This window comes from Dendrobates tinctorius, unplaced genomic scaffold (assembly GCF_039654945.1).
Source record: "Dendrobates tinctorius isolate UK_male_01 unplaced genomic scaffold, ASM3965494v1 ptg000171l, whole genome shotgun sequence".
NCBI lineage: Eukaryota > Metazoa > Chordata > Amphibia > Anura > Dendrobatidae > Dendrobates > Dendrobates tinctorius.
Window position 1 is genome coordinate 6,154,002 of NW_027361838.1, and position 16,685 is coordinate 6,170,686.

At 44.0% G+C, this 16,685-nt stretch overlaps 1 protein-coding gene across 4 annotated transcripts in view; it reads left to right on the forward strand.

Moving 5' to 3' along the window:
* Nucleotides 1-15,638, forward strand: part of ABHD3 (abhydrolase domain containing 3, phospholipase) — an 84,553-nt gene extending 68,915 nt beyond the window's left edge. For 3 of the 4 annotated variants that reach the window (XM_073550854.1, XM_073550852.1, XM_073550853.1), the window contains 4 exons: nt 42-215; nt 1,212-1,260; nt 4,170-4,335; nt 14,676-15,302. In XM_073550854.1, coding sequence (XP_073406955.1) covers nt 42-215; nt 1,212-1,260; nt 4,170-4,335; nt 14,676-14,854 — 568 coding nt within the window. In that variant the 3' untranslated portion in view covers nt 14,855-15,302. Of the gene's footprint in view, nt 1-41; nt 216-1,211; nt 1,261-4,169; nt 4,336-14,675 lie in introns of all 4 variants that reach the window. The other variant, XM_073550855.1, reaches the window with a different exon arrangement.
* The last annotated feature ends 1,047 nt before the right edge of the window (nt 15,639-16,685 follow it).

The window sequence follows — 16,685 nt, forward strand, 5'->3', positions numbered from 1 at the left end:
TTATTCGGTTAATAATCGGTCCATTTTGAATTTATTTCTAGAATGTTGCTGCTGAACTACTTGGGAAAAACTGGGCGTCAGACCCCGCTGCTGGGAGCGGCCGTGTTCTCTGCTGGTTGGGAAGTATTCGAATCTGCAACAGTCCTAGAGAAAACTCTCAATTGGATACTCTTTAATTACTACTTAACTACTTGCCTTCAAGCATCAATTATGAGGTCAGCCTCCACTGCTTCCATTAGAATTGATGTCAGTTCACTTCCTAACACCATTTTACTGCTTGCGGATACATATAGGGCACGCTGGGTAACTCAATATGTACATTACATTTGTTATATTACTTATCTGTTTCAGCCGATGTTATGGTTCTGGGCTGAAATCTCAACTCTTAGGTTTCAAAATCTGAAATGTCACTATCGTTAATGCCTGTACAGACCCTTCGCTTGGTATTTGGATGATAGGACGTGTCTTTTTTTCTGTAGCGTAATCTGCATGGATTTAGGCAGTCGTAAAATTGTTATAAAACCCATGCCGGTTTTTTTTCCATTATGACAGACTGTTCAGTAGTGTGCGCCATGTTGATTTCATTTGACGCACATTGCCCTAAGGTAGTGACTGGCACTCAGTGTGTAGGGTGCACCAGTAATACAGCTCTAAATGGATTTATCGAAGTTAGCAAACTAGTTACGTGAATTGCCCCCAAGGGCTTGATGTAATAAGCATCATAGCTCACAAGTTCTGGTGGATTGTTGTAAGAGAGAAATAATGAGGTGCCTTATGATGGGATATTGGGGGCCCATATACAGTCTGTGTCTGTCCTTACGGTTTGTGTCTGTCTTTGCACAGTACCTTGTAGGTTTCATTGCCCTAATAAAAATCCTGCCTTTTGACTCCAAATGATTTTGAATAAAGAACAATTTCTGGGAAACGCACAAATATTCTAATGAGGTCCTCAATGCACCCTTGGCTTGGCATTAAGTACATCTTTCCATCTTCTTGTATTACATTCATCTCTGCCCTCCCAGGAAGCCAGAGCTGATAATTGAAGAGAATCCATCACCAGGATTTTGCCACCTAATCAATGAGCAGCGTAATAATATAATAATAATTATTATTATGCACAGTATACACAAAAAAAAATATTATTTTAATAATTCGCTAGGTAGTTTAATAGATATTGTTTTATTGAAATCCATTTATTTGTTATTTTATAGGCACCGCAGTGTACTGGAAAAACAATTTGACATTGATTATGTCATGAAGGTAGGTATGTTTGTTATATGTGAACTCGGTACTGTCATACAATCCGATCTCATATATAATAGTTGGGACTTGATCATGTCTGAGCAGACAGGCAAGTAACAATCATATCAAACTAACTCCTCAGAGAAGCACTATATTTGAGCACTGTGACTGGTGTCTAGCCGCCATACTAAACACCAGCACCAAAAAATCGATGCATGTAAACAAAATGTTAGGCCAGTTGCACAGACAGCTCCCACATTCACAGCCCACACACAAATCACAATGTCTGGACCGACCGAACCCCAACTCAGCATCCTCATAGGCATATATTATGAGGCTGTTGAGTTTAGGTCACGTGACCGGTGGCTGGTCTGTGCATGGCAGCCCATACTCGAAACGGGAATGTCGAGGAAGCCTAATCCACTTTTTTTCATATGAAGAGAGAAAGAATCTTTCCTTATGATCCATGTAACCTTTAACACATTTTTATATGTAGGCCATCCTTCAGATATAGTATAAGGGATGGATTTTTATTTCTAAGAAATGAGATAGAATTTCACAACTTGCCTGTGGGCAGGTCTCTTATTGGTTTCTCTGGCTTAGAGCAGAAAGATAAGGCTCTGCCCACAGTCCCGCCCCGGAGCATGGGCATGTCATTAACGGAAAACTTCTAGCACTGATTACACAAGAACCACAAGACTGATTTCTTCACCCCAGGTATCATTTTAATCAGTTTAACACTGACAACGTCTGTACTTTACTTAGCAAAATCCTGCTGACGGGTTTGCTTTAATGTCCAGGCATAGAAATAAAGTATTTTATTGCATTTTCAAGTCCCACATTTTTTTTTCTTTATTTTGTTTGAGAAAAAATACTTTTTCTCCCCCCCCCAAAAAAAATGTATTTTATTGCACCAACAGTAATAATGTGTACTATGAAATTAATGCATTATTTATCCTGCACAGTGAACTCCATGAAAAGAAACCTAAAATAATTGCAAAATTGCTATTATACATCCCCCCCCCCCTCAAAAAATAAAAAAGTTACCAGTAATCAATGATTCAATGAATCCGAAAATTGTAGAAAATGAAAACTACTAGCTCTTCTGGAAATAATAAACTATCACAAAAAAGCTTACTTATAAAATTAAATTTTTAATTGCATTTGCACCAAGCTTCACTAGACACCGCACCATATGGCTACACATCGTACCTTTCTTGCAGTTTATTAAGTGCTGTAGTCATGAAAACCTCGATCTGTAGGGTATTTACATTTTTACCCTATGATAATGGTGACTTAATTTTTTGTTCGACCCCACTTGCAATATAAATTATCTGCAAAATTATAGCTTTTATTTGCCATAATGTAAATAGACAGAGAAAGTAACAATAATCAGACTTTAGCGGCAAGTGACTGTCTCTAATGTCAGCTTGAAATAGACTTATATTCTGAACTTTGGGCCTCCATGAGTCCACTGGTATTCTGGTGGCCTAACCCAAGACTTAAGAAGCCTTTACACCACACAACGCAAAGCGTGAAACAACCACCAACCAGCAGCAATTTATAGAGCATTCACTGCGCATAGGATAACATTGTTCTCGGCAGCACAGTTTGTTTACACTGGATGATGTGCTGCTGAGAATGATGATCTTTTGGGCATACCAAAAGATCATTTCACCTGACGAACAAGTGTTTTGCTCATTCGGTGAGTGATTGGCAGCTTGTTTTATTTCACGATAATCGGGCAGTCTAAAGTTCCTAGAATCGCTCGGTCACGGTAATCATGCAGTGTAAATGCACCTTGAGGCTGTGGGCCCACGTAGCGTTTTAAAACGCTCACTAAAAACCGGACGCCTTCCCAGAAATCGCGCGTTTTTTTCCACGCGATTTCACCGCGATTTTACCGCGATTATGATCGCGATTTTGCCACGATTTTCGCGTGCGATATTCAAGCACTTTCCAAGCATCGCTTGGAAAGTGATTGACAGGTTGGTCACACTCGTCAAACATAGTGTTTGACAAGTGGGGGCAGCCTTTTACTATTGAGGCTGCCTATGCGGCATCAATAGTAAAAGATAGAATGTTAAAATGCTAAAAAAAAAAAATAAAAAAAATCGGTGTATATTTACCTTCCGGCGTCCCGCGCTGCCATCCCGGGCCTCAGCGTTCCCAGTAATGCCTTGCGAGACCTGTGATGACGTAGTCTCGCGTTGCTATGGCGATCTCGCGAGACCACGTCATCACAGGACCGTGCCGCAAGGCATTACTGGGAACGCTGAGGCCGGGAATGCAGCGCGTGACGCCGGAAGGTAAATATACCCCGATTTTTTTTATTTTTTATTCTTTTTTTTTACAGGGGTATGGTACCCAGGGCCTGGAGGACAGTCTCCTCTACTCCACACCGTGGGTACCAACCGCACATGAGACGCTTAACTTCCCGCATGGTGGGCATAGCCACATGCGGGAAATAAGCGATTCTCATGCATTCCTATGGGTGCGGAATCGCGGCAATTCTTTGCGATTCCGCACAAAAGAATGAGCATGCTGCAATTTTTTCCGCAATGCGATTCCGCCGCGGAAAAAAGCGCAGCATTAGCACAGCATGTGCGGAATGCCATAGGAATGCATGGGGGGCGTTCTGTACACGATTTTTAAGCGTTTTCGCAGCGTTTTCGCGCCGAAAATCGTGGCAAAAACGCTTAAAAATCGCTACGTGGGCACACAGCCTAAGAGTAAAGTTCTCCATTATTTTCCATGCACAGCCACATATTAAATTTAGCTTCTGGATTCACATTAATAACAGTATCTCTCTACTGGATGTTAGACACAATATCAGCAGAAAAATCCTCATTTTTACCTTCCATTTATTCTTCTTGGACTTGGCTATATCTGATTTCTCTCTATTCTCTGATCTTTTTACGTTATAGGCTAGGTCCATAAGAGAGTTTGACACAAGATTTACCTCAGTAATGTTTGGTTATCCAACCAATGATCACTACTATAAAGACGCTAGCCCGTGTCACAGGGTGAAGTCTATTGAGATACCAGTGTTATGTCTGAATGCTGTAGATGATGTCTTCTCCCCCGGGCACGGTGAGTTTATAGCCATACACAGTCACACACATTAATGGTAAATTATCAAAAGGTGAAGTTCTCCATGTAGTGATGTCTGTAACTGTTCACTGCCTCAGCCCAAGGACTGGAAGAAAGCGGCTCCAGAGAGAATAAAACATTTTCCCCCTGAAGCCGCACTTCCAGTGAACTGGCGTAACATGATTTACACGTTTACCACCACAACTACAGTACAATGTTTTATAGCTGACATTCTTTTATGTACAATGCTTCATGGGTTAAAACATTTCAGTAGTCAGTAGTTTGCAGACCTGCACTGAAAATATTGGAACACGTTTTAGGACTATATCTAGTTCTTCAGAAAAATGTATGCTAACCCTACAATAGAAAACCTACATGAGAAGCAAATCCTCCAATAGACTTTTTCATATAAAAAAATTGAACAATGTCATTACAATTTAAATAGAAGGGATGATGACACACAGAAAAACCAATGCAAAACATTGTGCGGAAGGATAAGTTCTTTTGCCCTGTATATAATAGTAAACACCAAAACCCAGATTCCCTGGAAATGATGAATACAATAGTTGAGAAATAGACCAGGTGGAATTAGAGGTTATAAAAATAACTAAGGGCTCAGAAACAAATCCAAAGGACAAATTGAAGGGTTAGATATTTGTGCAGGCTTACAAAAGAATATTCAACAATGCACAGGTTAATATTGAGCAAATATAATGAAAAGCCTGAAAAAAATTCCTAAGGCTGGATTTTTTTTGCACACCATGGCCAAACCACAAATAATCCAAATGATGTAGAAGGAAAACAGTGACACAGCTCGAATAGTAGACAGGAGGCTAAAGAGTGCAAATATTTACCCAATGTCCAGGACCGCTACAACGTAGCGTAGCGTATATACACATAGAATACATAGTTATATAGAGGTCAGTGACAGGCACATATATATGTGTATATATAAATGGAGATTCAGTGGCGCTTGTGTATGAGTGTAATTCCAGCAGCAAACACTAAGACACCTGTCACAAGGGTGTCAAAGAAATAAGGTAAAATAACTAATAATATTAGTGTGCGCTTGGAACAATCAAAGAAGAGGGAAATCTAAATTGGGTGGTTATAGAAAGAAAAAAAAAAAAAAACCTCTTATAAGTGCTCTTTATGTAGCTGGATAATAGCGAGAAAATAGCAATTAGTAATAGTCAATTGTAAGACCTCAGAAGAAGTGCTTAAGGGAAAAAGAATATATATAGATGCTGGTGGCAATCTTAGTTCCAACCTGAACAATCACAAACTAAAAAGGCATGAGTGAGGGTAAAAACCTGAAATCACTGAACAGGTTATATACTGCAGGGTAATTCTCCCTGATAGTAGCTTAAAAAAAAAAAATAAAAGTCAAAGTCAAATTGCAGCCTGTGAACGGCTGTGCAGAGTAGCCGCAATAGTAAATGCACAAGTCAGAAAGCGGTACCTGTAAAGATAATGCGATGCGAAGTCCTCACTCCAGTAAGCGGTGCAGGCTAAAATAGTGCTTTTTGCTCCAGCGCTTGGAAAAGGAGGGGGGGTTTGTACACTGGGGTATAGACCAGTTACAGGGGCTGCCCCGGCCGGTGGCAGCCTCCTGTCAGTGTACCTCCAGCTGTGGAGCAGACGTGAGCGGCCTCTCGTGCTCCCGGCGTATGTGAGCTGCTCCAGGTATACAGGACCTTCGTGATGTGAGTCAACACATGACCACGTCAGTTTCACTTGCTGGTGGTTGCGACGGGGACCAATGGACTTTCCAATATGTTTCAAAGACTAACTGTCTTCTTCTTTTTTCTATAACCACCCAATTTAGATTTCCCTCTTCTTTGAGTGTTCCAAGCGCACACTAATATTATTAGTTATATGTGTATATATATTACATAGATACAGTGGGGGAAATAAGTATTTGATCCCTTGCTGATTTTGTAAGTTTGCCCACTGACAAAGACATGAACAGTCTATAATTTTAAGGGTAGGTTAATTTTAACATTTAGGCTATGTGCCCACATAGCGTTTTAAAACGCTCACTAAAAAACGGACTCCTTCCCAGAAATCGCGCGTTTTTTTCCGCGCGATTTCACCGCAATTTTACCACGATTATGATCGCGATTTTGCCGCGATTTTCGCGTGCGATATTCAAGCACGTTCCAAGCGATTTGATCACTTGGAAAGTGATTGACAGGTTGGTCACACTTGTCAAACATAGTGTTTGACAAGTGTGAGCAGGTTTTTACTATTGAGGCTGCGTATGCGGCATCAATAGTAAAAGATAGAATGTTAAAATGCTAAAAAAAATAAAAAAAATCGGGGTATATTTACCTTCCGGCGTCCCGCGCTGCATTCCCGGCCTTAGCGTTCCCAGTAATGCCTTGCGAGACCTGTGATGACGTAGTCTCGCATTGCTATAGCGATCTCGCGAGACCGCTAGAGTCACACGAGACTACGTCATCACAGGACCTTGCCGCAAGGCATTACTGGGAACGCTTAGGCCGGGAATGCAGCGCGGGACACCGGAAGGTAAATATACCCCGATTTTTTTTATTTTTTATTCTTTTTTTTTACAGGGGTATGGTACCCAGGGCCTGGAGGACAGTCTCCTCTCCTCCACACCGTGGGTACCAACCGCACATGAGACGCTTAACTTCCCGCATGGTGGGCATAGCCACATGCGGGAAGTCAGCGATTCTCATGCATTCCTATCGGTGTGGAATCGCGGCAATTCTTTGCGATTCTGCACAAAAGAATGAACATGCTGCATTTTTTTCCGCGATGCGATTCCGCCGCGGAAAAAAACGCAGCATTAGCACAGCATGTGCGGAATGCCATAGGAATGCACGGGGGGCGTTCTGTACATGATCTTTAAACGTTTTCGCAGCGTTTTTGCGCCGAAAATCGTGGCAAAAACGCTTAAAAATCGCTACGTGGGCACACAGCCTCAAAGATACAATATCAAAAATAAAAGCTGGAATGGAATACAAAACCCAAGTAAGACGCTGGGTGAGAAGGAGACAACTGTTGGTGCAATAGTAAGAAAATGGAAGAAATACAAAATGACTGTCAATTGACATCGATCTGGGGCACCATGCAAAACCTCACCTCATGGGGTATCCTTGATCATGAGGAAGGTGAGAGATCAACCTAAAACAACATGGGGGGGGACTTGTTAATGATCTGAAAGCATCTGGGACCACAGTCACCAAGAAAACCTTTGATAACACATTACGGCGTAAAGATTTACAATTCTGCAGTGCCCGCAAGGTCCCCCTGCTCAAGAAGGCACATGTGTGGTACTCGCAGGTACGCAGGATGCAGAGACGGAGCAAGTTTCAATTCAACTTTTATATACGGATTATTAGAATAACTGGCAAGCTAACAGTAGTTGTCCTCGCAGGGATTTAAACAATAACACACAGATAACCCGAGATTACAACCCTGCCGGTGTCGGTAACTATATGGCCGCGATTTGGCCAACTACGAGTCCTGGAACCATGAGGAGCTAACAACAAAATGTCACTTATCCTTCTGTGACGTCCTGCAGAGTTCTTGTCCGGTTAACGTCAGTTCGGCGTCGCAGCAGCTGGGCCCAGCTGACAAGATGCTGACGCAGGCTTCTGGCATTCCTACGCCCAGGTGTATATGGGGCACAGCAGGCCCCAGGGGGATCCCTTAGCGTAGGGTCCCCTAGTGGAGGCGAGGTGATGGCGGCCGCAGGTGGCAATGGGCAGGCCGCAGCCTGGAGTCGGGCGGTGGCGGCCGCGGGTGGCAGTGGACAGGCTGCAGCCGCGGGCTGGAGTCGGGCAGTGGCGGCTGCGGGTGGCAGCGGGTAGGCCGCAGCCAAGGGCAGGAGTTGGGCGGTGGCGGCCGTGGGTGGCAGCGGAGAGGCCGCAGCCGCGGGCTGGAGTCGGGCAGTGGTGGCCGCGGGTAGGCTGCAGCCGCTGACTGGAGTCAGGCAGTGGCGGGTGGCGGCGGGCAGGCCGCAGTCGCGGGCTGAAGTCGGGCAGTGGTGGCAGTGGGTAGGCCGCAGCCGCGGGCTGGAGTCGGGTAGCGGCGGCCGCGGGTCTCTGTGTCTGGAGCGCGACAGGTTGTGTCTCCTGGAGCTGTCCTCTCCCTGGTACCGTTGAGTCCCCGTCAAATCTCCCGGGCAGACGCTGGCTTCTCTCGGCTCTCTGGCGCCACCTAGGCTTCCTGCTCCTTCTCTCCTGCTCTGTCGAGTGCCCCCTGCTAGCGTCTTCTGTCCCTTTTATAGTCGCTCCGCCCCCATACTTTCTAGAACTGTCTCTGGTCCATCCTCTAATGATTTTCCCCGGAAACAGATCCCCTGGGAACCTTGGTGACAGCCCCCTTGGTTCCGGCCCGGTTACATAACGGAAACTCGCCCTCCTACACATTTGCAGGCCCATCTGAAGTTTGCCAATGAATACCTGGATGATTCTGTGAATGATTGGGAGAATGTGTTGTGGTCAGATGAGACAAAAATTGAGGTCTTTGGCATTAACTCAACTCGCCGTGTTTGGAGGAAGAGAAATGCTGCCTATGACCCAAAGAACACCGACCCCACTGTTAAGCATGGAGGTGGAAGCATGTTTTGGGGATATTTCTCTTCTAAAGGCACAGGACTTCTTCACCTCATCAACGGGAGAATGGATGGAGCCATGTACAATAAAATTCTGAGTGACAACCTCTTCCATCCACCAGGACATTAAAAATAGGTCGTGGCTGGTTTTCCAGTAAGACAATGACCCAAAACATACAGCCAAGGCAACAAGAGTGGCTCAAAAAGAAGCACATTAGGGTCTTGGAGTGGCCTAGCCAGTCTCCAGACCATAATCCCTTAGAAAACATATGTAGGGAGTTGAAGCTCTGAGTTGCCAAGCAGCAGCCTCAAAATCTTTAACTCAAATAGATTTTTATTAAAAAGAACATCACAGTATTCATACAACAGTGGTACAAGCATTTTTGATTTTTCCATAAACCACCCCCCCTCAACAATGCAAACTTACCCCACCCCAGCCCTTCCCACTTTAGACAGCTCGTATTATCCCTTTAACACCACCTGTACACTTATATAGAATTGCATTATACAACATCATCTGTTTTAGCAGTGTAGACAAACAACCCGTATATACAGTGGGGCAAAAAAGTATTTGGTCAGTCAGCAATAGTGCAAGTTCCACCACTTAAAAAGATGAGAGGCGTCTGTAATTTACATCATAGGTAGACCTCAACTATGGGAGACAAACTGAGAAAAAAAAATCCAGAAAATCACATTGTCTGTTTTTTTTTCCTTTTATTTGCATATTATGGTGGAAAATAAGTATTTGGTCAGAAACAAGCAATCAAGATTTCTGGCTCTCACAGACCTGTAACTTCTTCTTTAAGAGTCTCCTCTGTCCTCCACTCATTACCTGTAGTAATGGCACCTGTTTAAACTTGTTATCAGTATAAAAAGACACCTGTGCACACCCTCAAACAGTCTGACTCCAAACTCCACTATGGTGAAGACCAAATAGCTGTCAAAGGACACCAGAAACAAAATTGTAGCCCTGCACCAGGCTGGGAAGACTGAATCTGCAATAGCCAACCAGCTTGGAGTGAAGAAATCAACTGTGGGAGCAATAATTAGAAAATGGAAGACATACAAGACCACTGATAATCTCCCTCGATCTGGTGCTCCACGCAAAATCCCACCCCGTGGGGTCAGAATGATCACAAGAACGGTGAGCAAAAATCCCAGAACCACGCGGGGGGACCTAGTGAATGAACTGCAGAGAGCTGGGACCAATGTAACAAGGCCTACCATAAGTAACACACTACGCCACCATGGACTCAGATCCTGCAGTGCCAGACGTGTCCCACTGCTTAAGCCTGTACATGTCCGGGCCCGTCTGAAGTTTGCTAGAGAGCATTTGGATGATCCAGAGGAGTTTTGGGAGACTGTCCTATGGTCTGATGAAACCAAACTGGAACTGTTTGGTAGAAACACAACTTGTCGTGTTTGGAGGAAAAAGAATACTGAGTTGCATCCATCAAACACCATACCTACTGTAAAGCATGGTGGTGGAAACATCATGCTTTGGGGCTGTTTCTCTGCAAAGGGGCCAGGACGACTGATCCGGGTACATGAAAGAATGAATGGGGCCATGTATCTTGAGATTTTGAGTGCAAACCTCCTTCCATCAGCAAGGGCATTGATGATGAAACGTGGCTGGGTCTTTCAACATGACAATGATCCAAAGCACACCGCCAGGGCAACGAAGGAGTGGCTTCGTAAGAAGCATTTCAAGGTCCTGGAGTGGCCTAGCCAGTCTCCAGATCTCAACCCTATAGAAAACCTTTGGAGGGAGTTGAAAGTCCGTGTTGGCAAGCGAAAAGCCAAAAACATCACTGCTCTAGAGGAGATCTGCATGGAGGAATGGGCCAACATACCAACAACAGTGTGTGGCAACCTTGTGAAGACTTACAGAAAATGTTTGACCTCTGTCATTGCCAACAAAGGATATATCACAAAGTATTGAGATGAAATTTTGTTTCTGACCAAATACTTATTTTCCACCATAATATGCAAATAAAAGGAAAAAAAACAGACAATGTGATTTTCTGGATTTTTTTTTCTCAGTTTGTCTCCCATAGTTGAGGTCTACCTATGATGTAAATTACAGACGCCTCTCATCTTTTTAAGTGGTGGAACTTGCACTATTGCTGACTGACTAAATACTTTTTTGCCCCACTGTACATACCCCCGAGACCGTTCATTCACCTATTCACTCATCCCAATTCCTTCCAAGGCGTCCACAGTTTGTCATACATCACCAGTTTTCCCCTTTTCTTGTAGACCCCCTTCTCCAGCTTAAGGACATGCCTCACATAGGCAAGGTATTCTCCCCTTGAATGTGGATCCTCCTTTATCCAATTCCTCGCTATTACCTTTCGAGCCATATATAGTAATTAGCAATTGCCACCTTCAGATTGTTTTTGACTTTTATCTCCTCCACATATCCCATCAAGCAAACCACTGGCTCTCTTGGGACCACACAAAAAACATCTGACTGCTTTGCTTGCCAATAAGGGTTTTGCCACCAAGTATTATTAAACTGGGCCCTGTTGGACGATGGCCCACAGTCCCCACTAGCCTCCCCCTGGACCCTGTTGAACACTGGCCCCCAGTCCCCATTGGCCTCCCCCTGGCCCTGTTGGATGAGGGCCCCCAGTCTCCACTAGCCTCCCCCTGGGCCCTGTTGGACAAGGGCCCCCAGTCCCCACTGGAACACAGAATACAATAATCTGCAATCAGAAATACTATACTCAGATTTCAATTACCGTATATACTTGAATATAAGCCAATCCGAGTATAAGCTGACCCCCCTAATTTTGCCACAAAAAACTGGGAAAACGTATTTACTCGAGTATAAGCCTAGGGTGGGAAATGCTCCATAGATTATTCCCCCATATGGTGTCCCCAGAAGAAGCTCCATAGATTATTCCCCCATATGCTGACCCCATAAGAAGCTCCTTAGATTATTCCCCCATGTGCTGCAGCTGCTGCCGCTGCATGTAAAAATAAAAAAAAATGACATACTCACCTCTCCGTCGCTGGGTGTCAGATACTCACCTGTCCTGCGTCCATGGCTTCTCACCGCTTTCTGCCACGTCATCGGTCAGTGACGTTCAGACTGCAGGGGGCGCGGCGCGCACTAATCACGTCACCGCGCCCTCCGCTGTCTGAAGTCACTGACTGATGACAGACAGCAGCAAGCAGCCATGGACGCTGGACAGGTGAGTATCGCTATAGTTACCCGTCCTGACGCTGTCTCTTGAGCCCCCAACTTCTACGCGCTCTCTCTTCCTGCGTTCAGCGGTCACGTGATACCGCTCATTAAAACTCACGAATATGCGCATATTCATGAGTTTTAATGAGCGGTACCACGTGACTGCTGAAGGCAGGAAGAGAGAGCGCGGAGAAGCTGGGGGCTCAAGAGACAGCGTCAGGATGGGTAAGTATGACCTGACACCCCCGCCCCCTCTCCCCCTCCGACCCCCGGTGTATATGACTTGAATGTAAACCGAGAGGGGGACTTTCAGCCCCAAAAAATGGGCATTTGTCACCTCATTTTTTCCGATATGAGATGCGGCCACCGTCATCAGTGGCTTATCTACAGCATCCTGTAATGCTGTAGATAAGCCCCCGATGTAACCTGAAAGAGAAGAAAAGCGAGTTAGATTATACTCACCCGGGGTCCGGTCCAGGTCCTCCCATCTTCTAGCGATGACTTCCTCCTTCTTACTTCTTCCACGGCTCCTGCGCAGGCATGCTATATCTGCCCTATTGAGGGGAGAACAGAGTACTGCAGTGTGCAGGCGCCGGAAAATTTCAGAGAGGTCCGGCACCTGCGCACTGCAGTACTTTACTCTGCCCTCAATAGGGCAGATATAGTACACCTGCGCAGGAGCCGTTGCAGAAGGAGGAGGATGACATCGCTAGAAGATGGGAGGCGCTGGACCGGACCGCGACACCCATCTGACCGGACCCCCGGGTGTCAATGACACACACACACGTATACATATGTATTTATATTACATAGATAGAAGAAAAGAGGGTAATTGATATGCGCTAGTCACTGACGCTGTTCTCGCAGCCGGGCTGAACTGCTGTGACCTCAGGACAATGGGAAAATGTCAGTGATGAGGTCACGGCAGTTCAAGCTGAGTGTCTTCATAGCTGATCACTGTGAGAAATTCTCACAGTGATCAGCTGTCAATACACTGAGCATGAACTGCAATGCCCTCTTCACTGGCATTTTCCCACGGTCCAGAGGTCATCACAATTCAGGCTGTGAGGGAGTGTAGACTCAGTGACGTCAGCGCTATTCACTGAGGCTGCGCTGGCAGCATCTCCTCATTCACCAGTGGTTCTCAGCCTGGACGGTCGCATCTTAGCACCGTCCATGTTGTAAAATGTATATCCCCCAGATATGGATTACGGCGTGGAACACAACGATGGACGGTATGGTACATTGTTGCTTTTTTATTTTAATTTTTATTACAGGAGAACAAGGGCTTCGCATGGATTAGGTGTGTCTGTAAGTATGGTTTAATTAAGAATAAGAAAGGAGTCTGTCTTTATTTCAATTAAAGGATGTTTTAATGGATGTCTGTGTTTTCTTTACAATTTGACTATGGGGTTAGTAATAGGGGCATCTTATTGACGCCTCTCCATTACTAACCTCTTGGCTATTACCCCATATGCCACCGCTACAGGGCAGTGGGAAGAGCAAGGTTATGTGCCAGAATTGGCGCATCTTAGAAATGCGCCTTTTCTGGGGCGGCTAAATGCTGATGTTTTTAGCCGGGGGGGCAGGATCCATGGCCCCTTGCTAGGCTATTAACATCACCCCTCAGCTATCTGCATAGCCATTGCTGGCTATTAATTATAGGGGGACCCCACGCCATTTTTTTCCGTGAAATAATCTTTTGTTAAATAAATGTCCAGTATTTTGCACACACTATACTAATTGTATTTGTTACTGACATGTATATACAGTATCTACCTATTCTATATGGATTCAAATTAATTACCTGCTATTCTGCTATTCTTCTATATATATCTCTCTCTGCAATATATATATATATATACTGTATATATATAATATGTGTCTGTGTTTTCGAGGATATTTAGTTTTAAAACAATGTGTAAAGGACAGAGAGCTGCTGTATGTAAAAGTGCATGATAAAATCGCATTGCCAGCGAGATCGCTGTGTGTGACAGGGATCAGCGACCGGCCCCCCTGCCGGGTATCGCTGATCGTTCTCGATCAGCCTGGGCCATTTTTTGATCGCTGGTCTCCCTCTGGCCAGCACGCATCGCTGAGTGTGGCAGCGAGAGACCAGCGATCAGCGACGCTGGTTTCTAATGTAAACATCGGGTATCCAGGAGCCGGGCGGCGCTTAGATACCCGATGTTTACACTAGAAACCAGCTTGCTCGATGGTTCTGATCGCTGGAGGGGCTGTCTAACGATGTCCCAGCGAACCCATCCATGTCGGATCGTTGGTGGGATCGCTGGGACATCGTTATGTGTAACGGGGCCTTTACACAGTACACAGCAGGGCACATTTATAGGATTATCTCAGCACAGGAACTTTTTTTCTTTTTTAAATACATCCAATTGTGGAAATTATTATTTGACGATCTATTGATTAAAATGCTAATTAAAATTAAATTTGTTAGTAGGAAAACCACTTTTAGTCACATTTCAACATGACTTAACAATAAGCTAAAATCCAGATTTCTTTTGTATTTATGATTGAGTTTCTCTTTTTTTTTTTCAGCAATCCCAGTGGAAAGTGCCAAACAAAACCCAAATGTTGCACTGGTGCTTACAGCCTATGGAGGCCATATAGGGTTTCTGGAGGGAATCTGGCCAAGGCAGCAGACCTACATGGATCGAATTTTCAAGCAGTTTGCAAAGGCAGTTTTTGAGCATGGAAGTGAGCTTCCCAGCATGTAGATTTCCAAAGTGATGCTTTTTTTTGCTTTGATTTATTTTATGATCATCATTTTACAGTGGAAGGTTCTAGAAAAAAAATAGGTTCAGCTTATGCACAAGTTAACCCTTTAGCTGCTGATGAATCATGAAACTATACCTCTAACGAAGCACAAGGGTAAACATTCAATTATAGCAAGCCGGTAAACAAGCAAGCAAGCTTGATCACGGCGTATAGCATCAAACACTTGCAAATAAAATATATATATATATATATTGTTTTCTAGCAAGTACTTTCATACAGGAATGTCAGCATTTTATATTTCATTTTTTTATGTTACCAAGAATGACCTTAACTATTATTACGCTTTGCATATACTCAATTGCACTTAACATAACTGTAATATATACAAAGATACATTCCTCAGGGTTATCATATAAACCAGTTTCTCTGCCCAGAACTGCAAGCATTACCATAATACAGTGTGACGGATCTTCACATCCTGATATGTTATAATGTAATGCATGCTCATGAGGGCACTGAGAAAAAACAGAGTGCAAAACAATACTAAAACTACAGCAATGAATAACAAAATGCACAAAGACATTTGATTGAGATAAAGCATGGATTGTGGCAGTATTAGCTAGGACCCTTATTAACTTATTTCATACATCTATAAAACCATGTGTAACTTTATTTGATTTTTCTTGTTCCTTTACCATATTTATTTTATAACTGATTCAAATGCACTTGAAATATATATTTTTAGTTTACCCTGTTCAAATAAAAAAATTGTAATTTTAGAAACCTTGCTGACTCGCTGTTTTATAATATCATAGTGACAGTGAAATACACCTTAATTGTAAAATGCAGTGCAGCGCGACCCTAGTTTTTGCTGCTACAATTATCTTAGAAAATGCAATTCTTTGTTGTAGCAGGAAACCGACTGAATTATAAATGTAGCCAAAGTTAATAATGGAGAAGAAAAGATTTAATATTTGTGATCAGAAAACTGATTTTCTAGAAACACTACCATTTCTGTCCATGGGTTGTGTCTGGAATTGCACCATTTACTTGAAATCTAAGATGCAAAAAATCTATGACTCACTTAATCTGAGCTTTAACCCCATAAATCTGGAATAAAAGGCTTTTAAAATTCACCGATTTTGGCTCAACGTGAGGCTGCATCAAAATTTTGCAATTTTTGGCATTCCTGTTCCATTTTTGCCTATCTCCGACAAAGTGGGCAGAGGTAAACCAGGGTGTGGCTACCCATCTTGTCAAATACATGACCAGTGGTGGCCTTCCTTATGCCACAAATCTTACTTAAGTATTTGACTGGAGTAAAGACCCTTTTACATTTAGCGATGCACCAGCTATCCGACCCGGTCAGGATCGCTGGTGCATCGCTAAATGATCGCAAGTGAGCTGTCACACAGGCAGACCTCACAGCGATGCAGCACACAATACTCACCTTTCACACACAGCGATCCTGGCGTCCTCCCGCCCGCCTCCATGCGTCGCTTGTCATCACAGCAGGAAGCTGACGACGAGAAATGGAGTCCGACGTTCTCGCGCGATCAGCGATGGACAGTGGGGGAGCCTGTCGGAGGTAGGTATCACACATAGCGATATCGCTATAACGTCACAAAATCGGTGACGTTATAGCGATATCGCTAGCGATATCGCTATGTGTAAAACCCCCTTAAGATTTGTGGTGAGGCACCTTTTAATGACTCAACAGCGTATAACTCCACCATGCTACTCATCTAGACTGGCATAGAAATAGCAGGACTTGATGACTTGGGCTATAGTGTATGTAAAAGGTTTGTGCTGTTTTCTAATGAAAAAAAA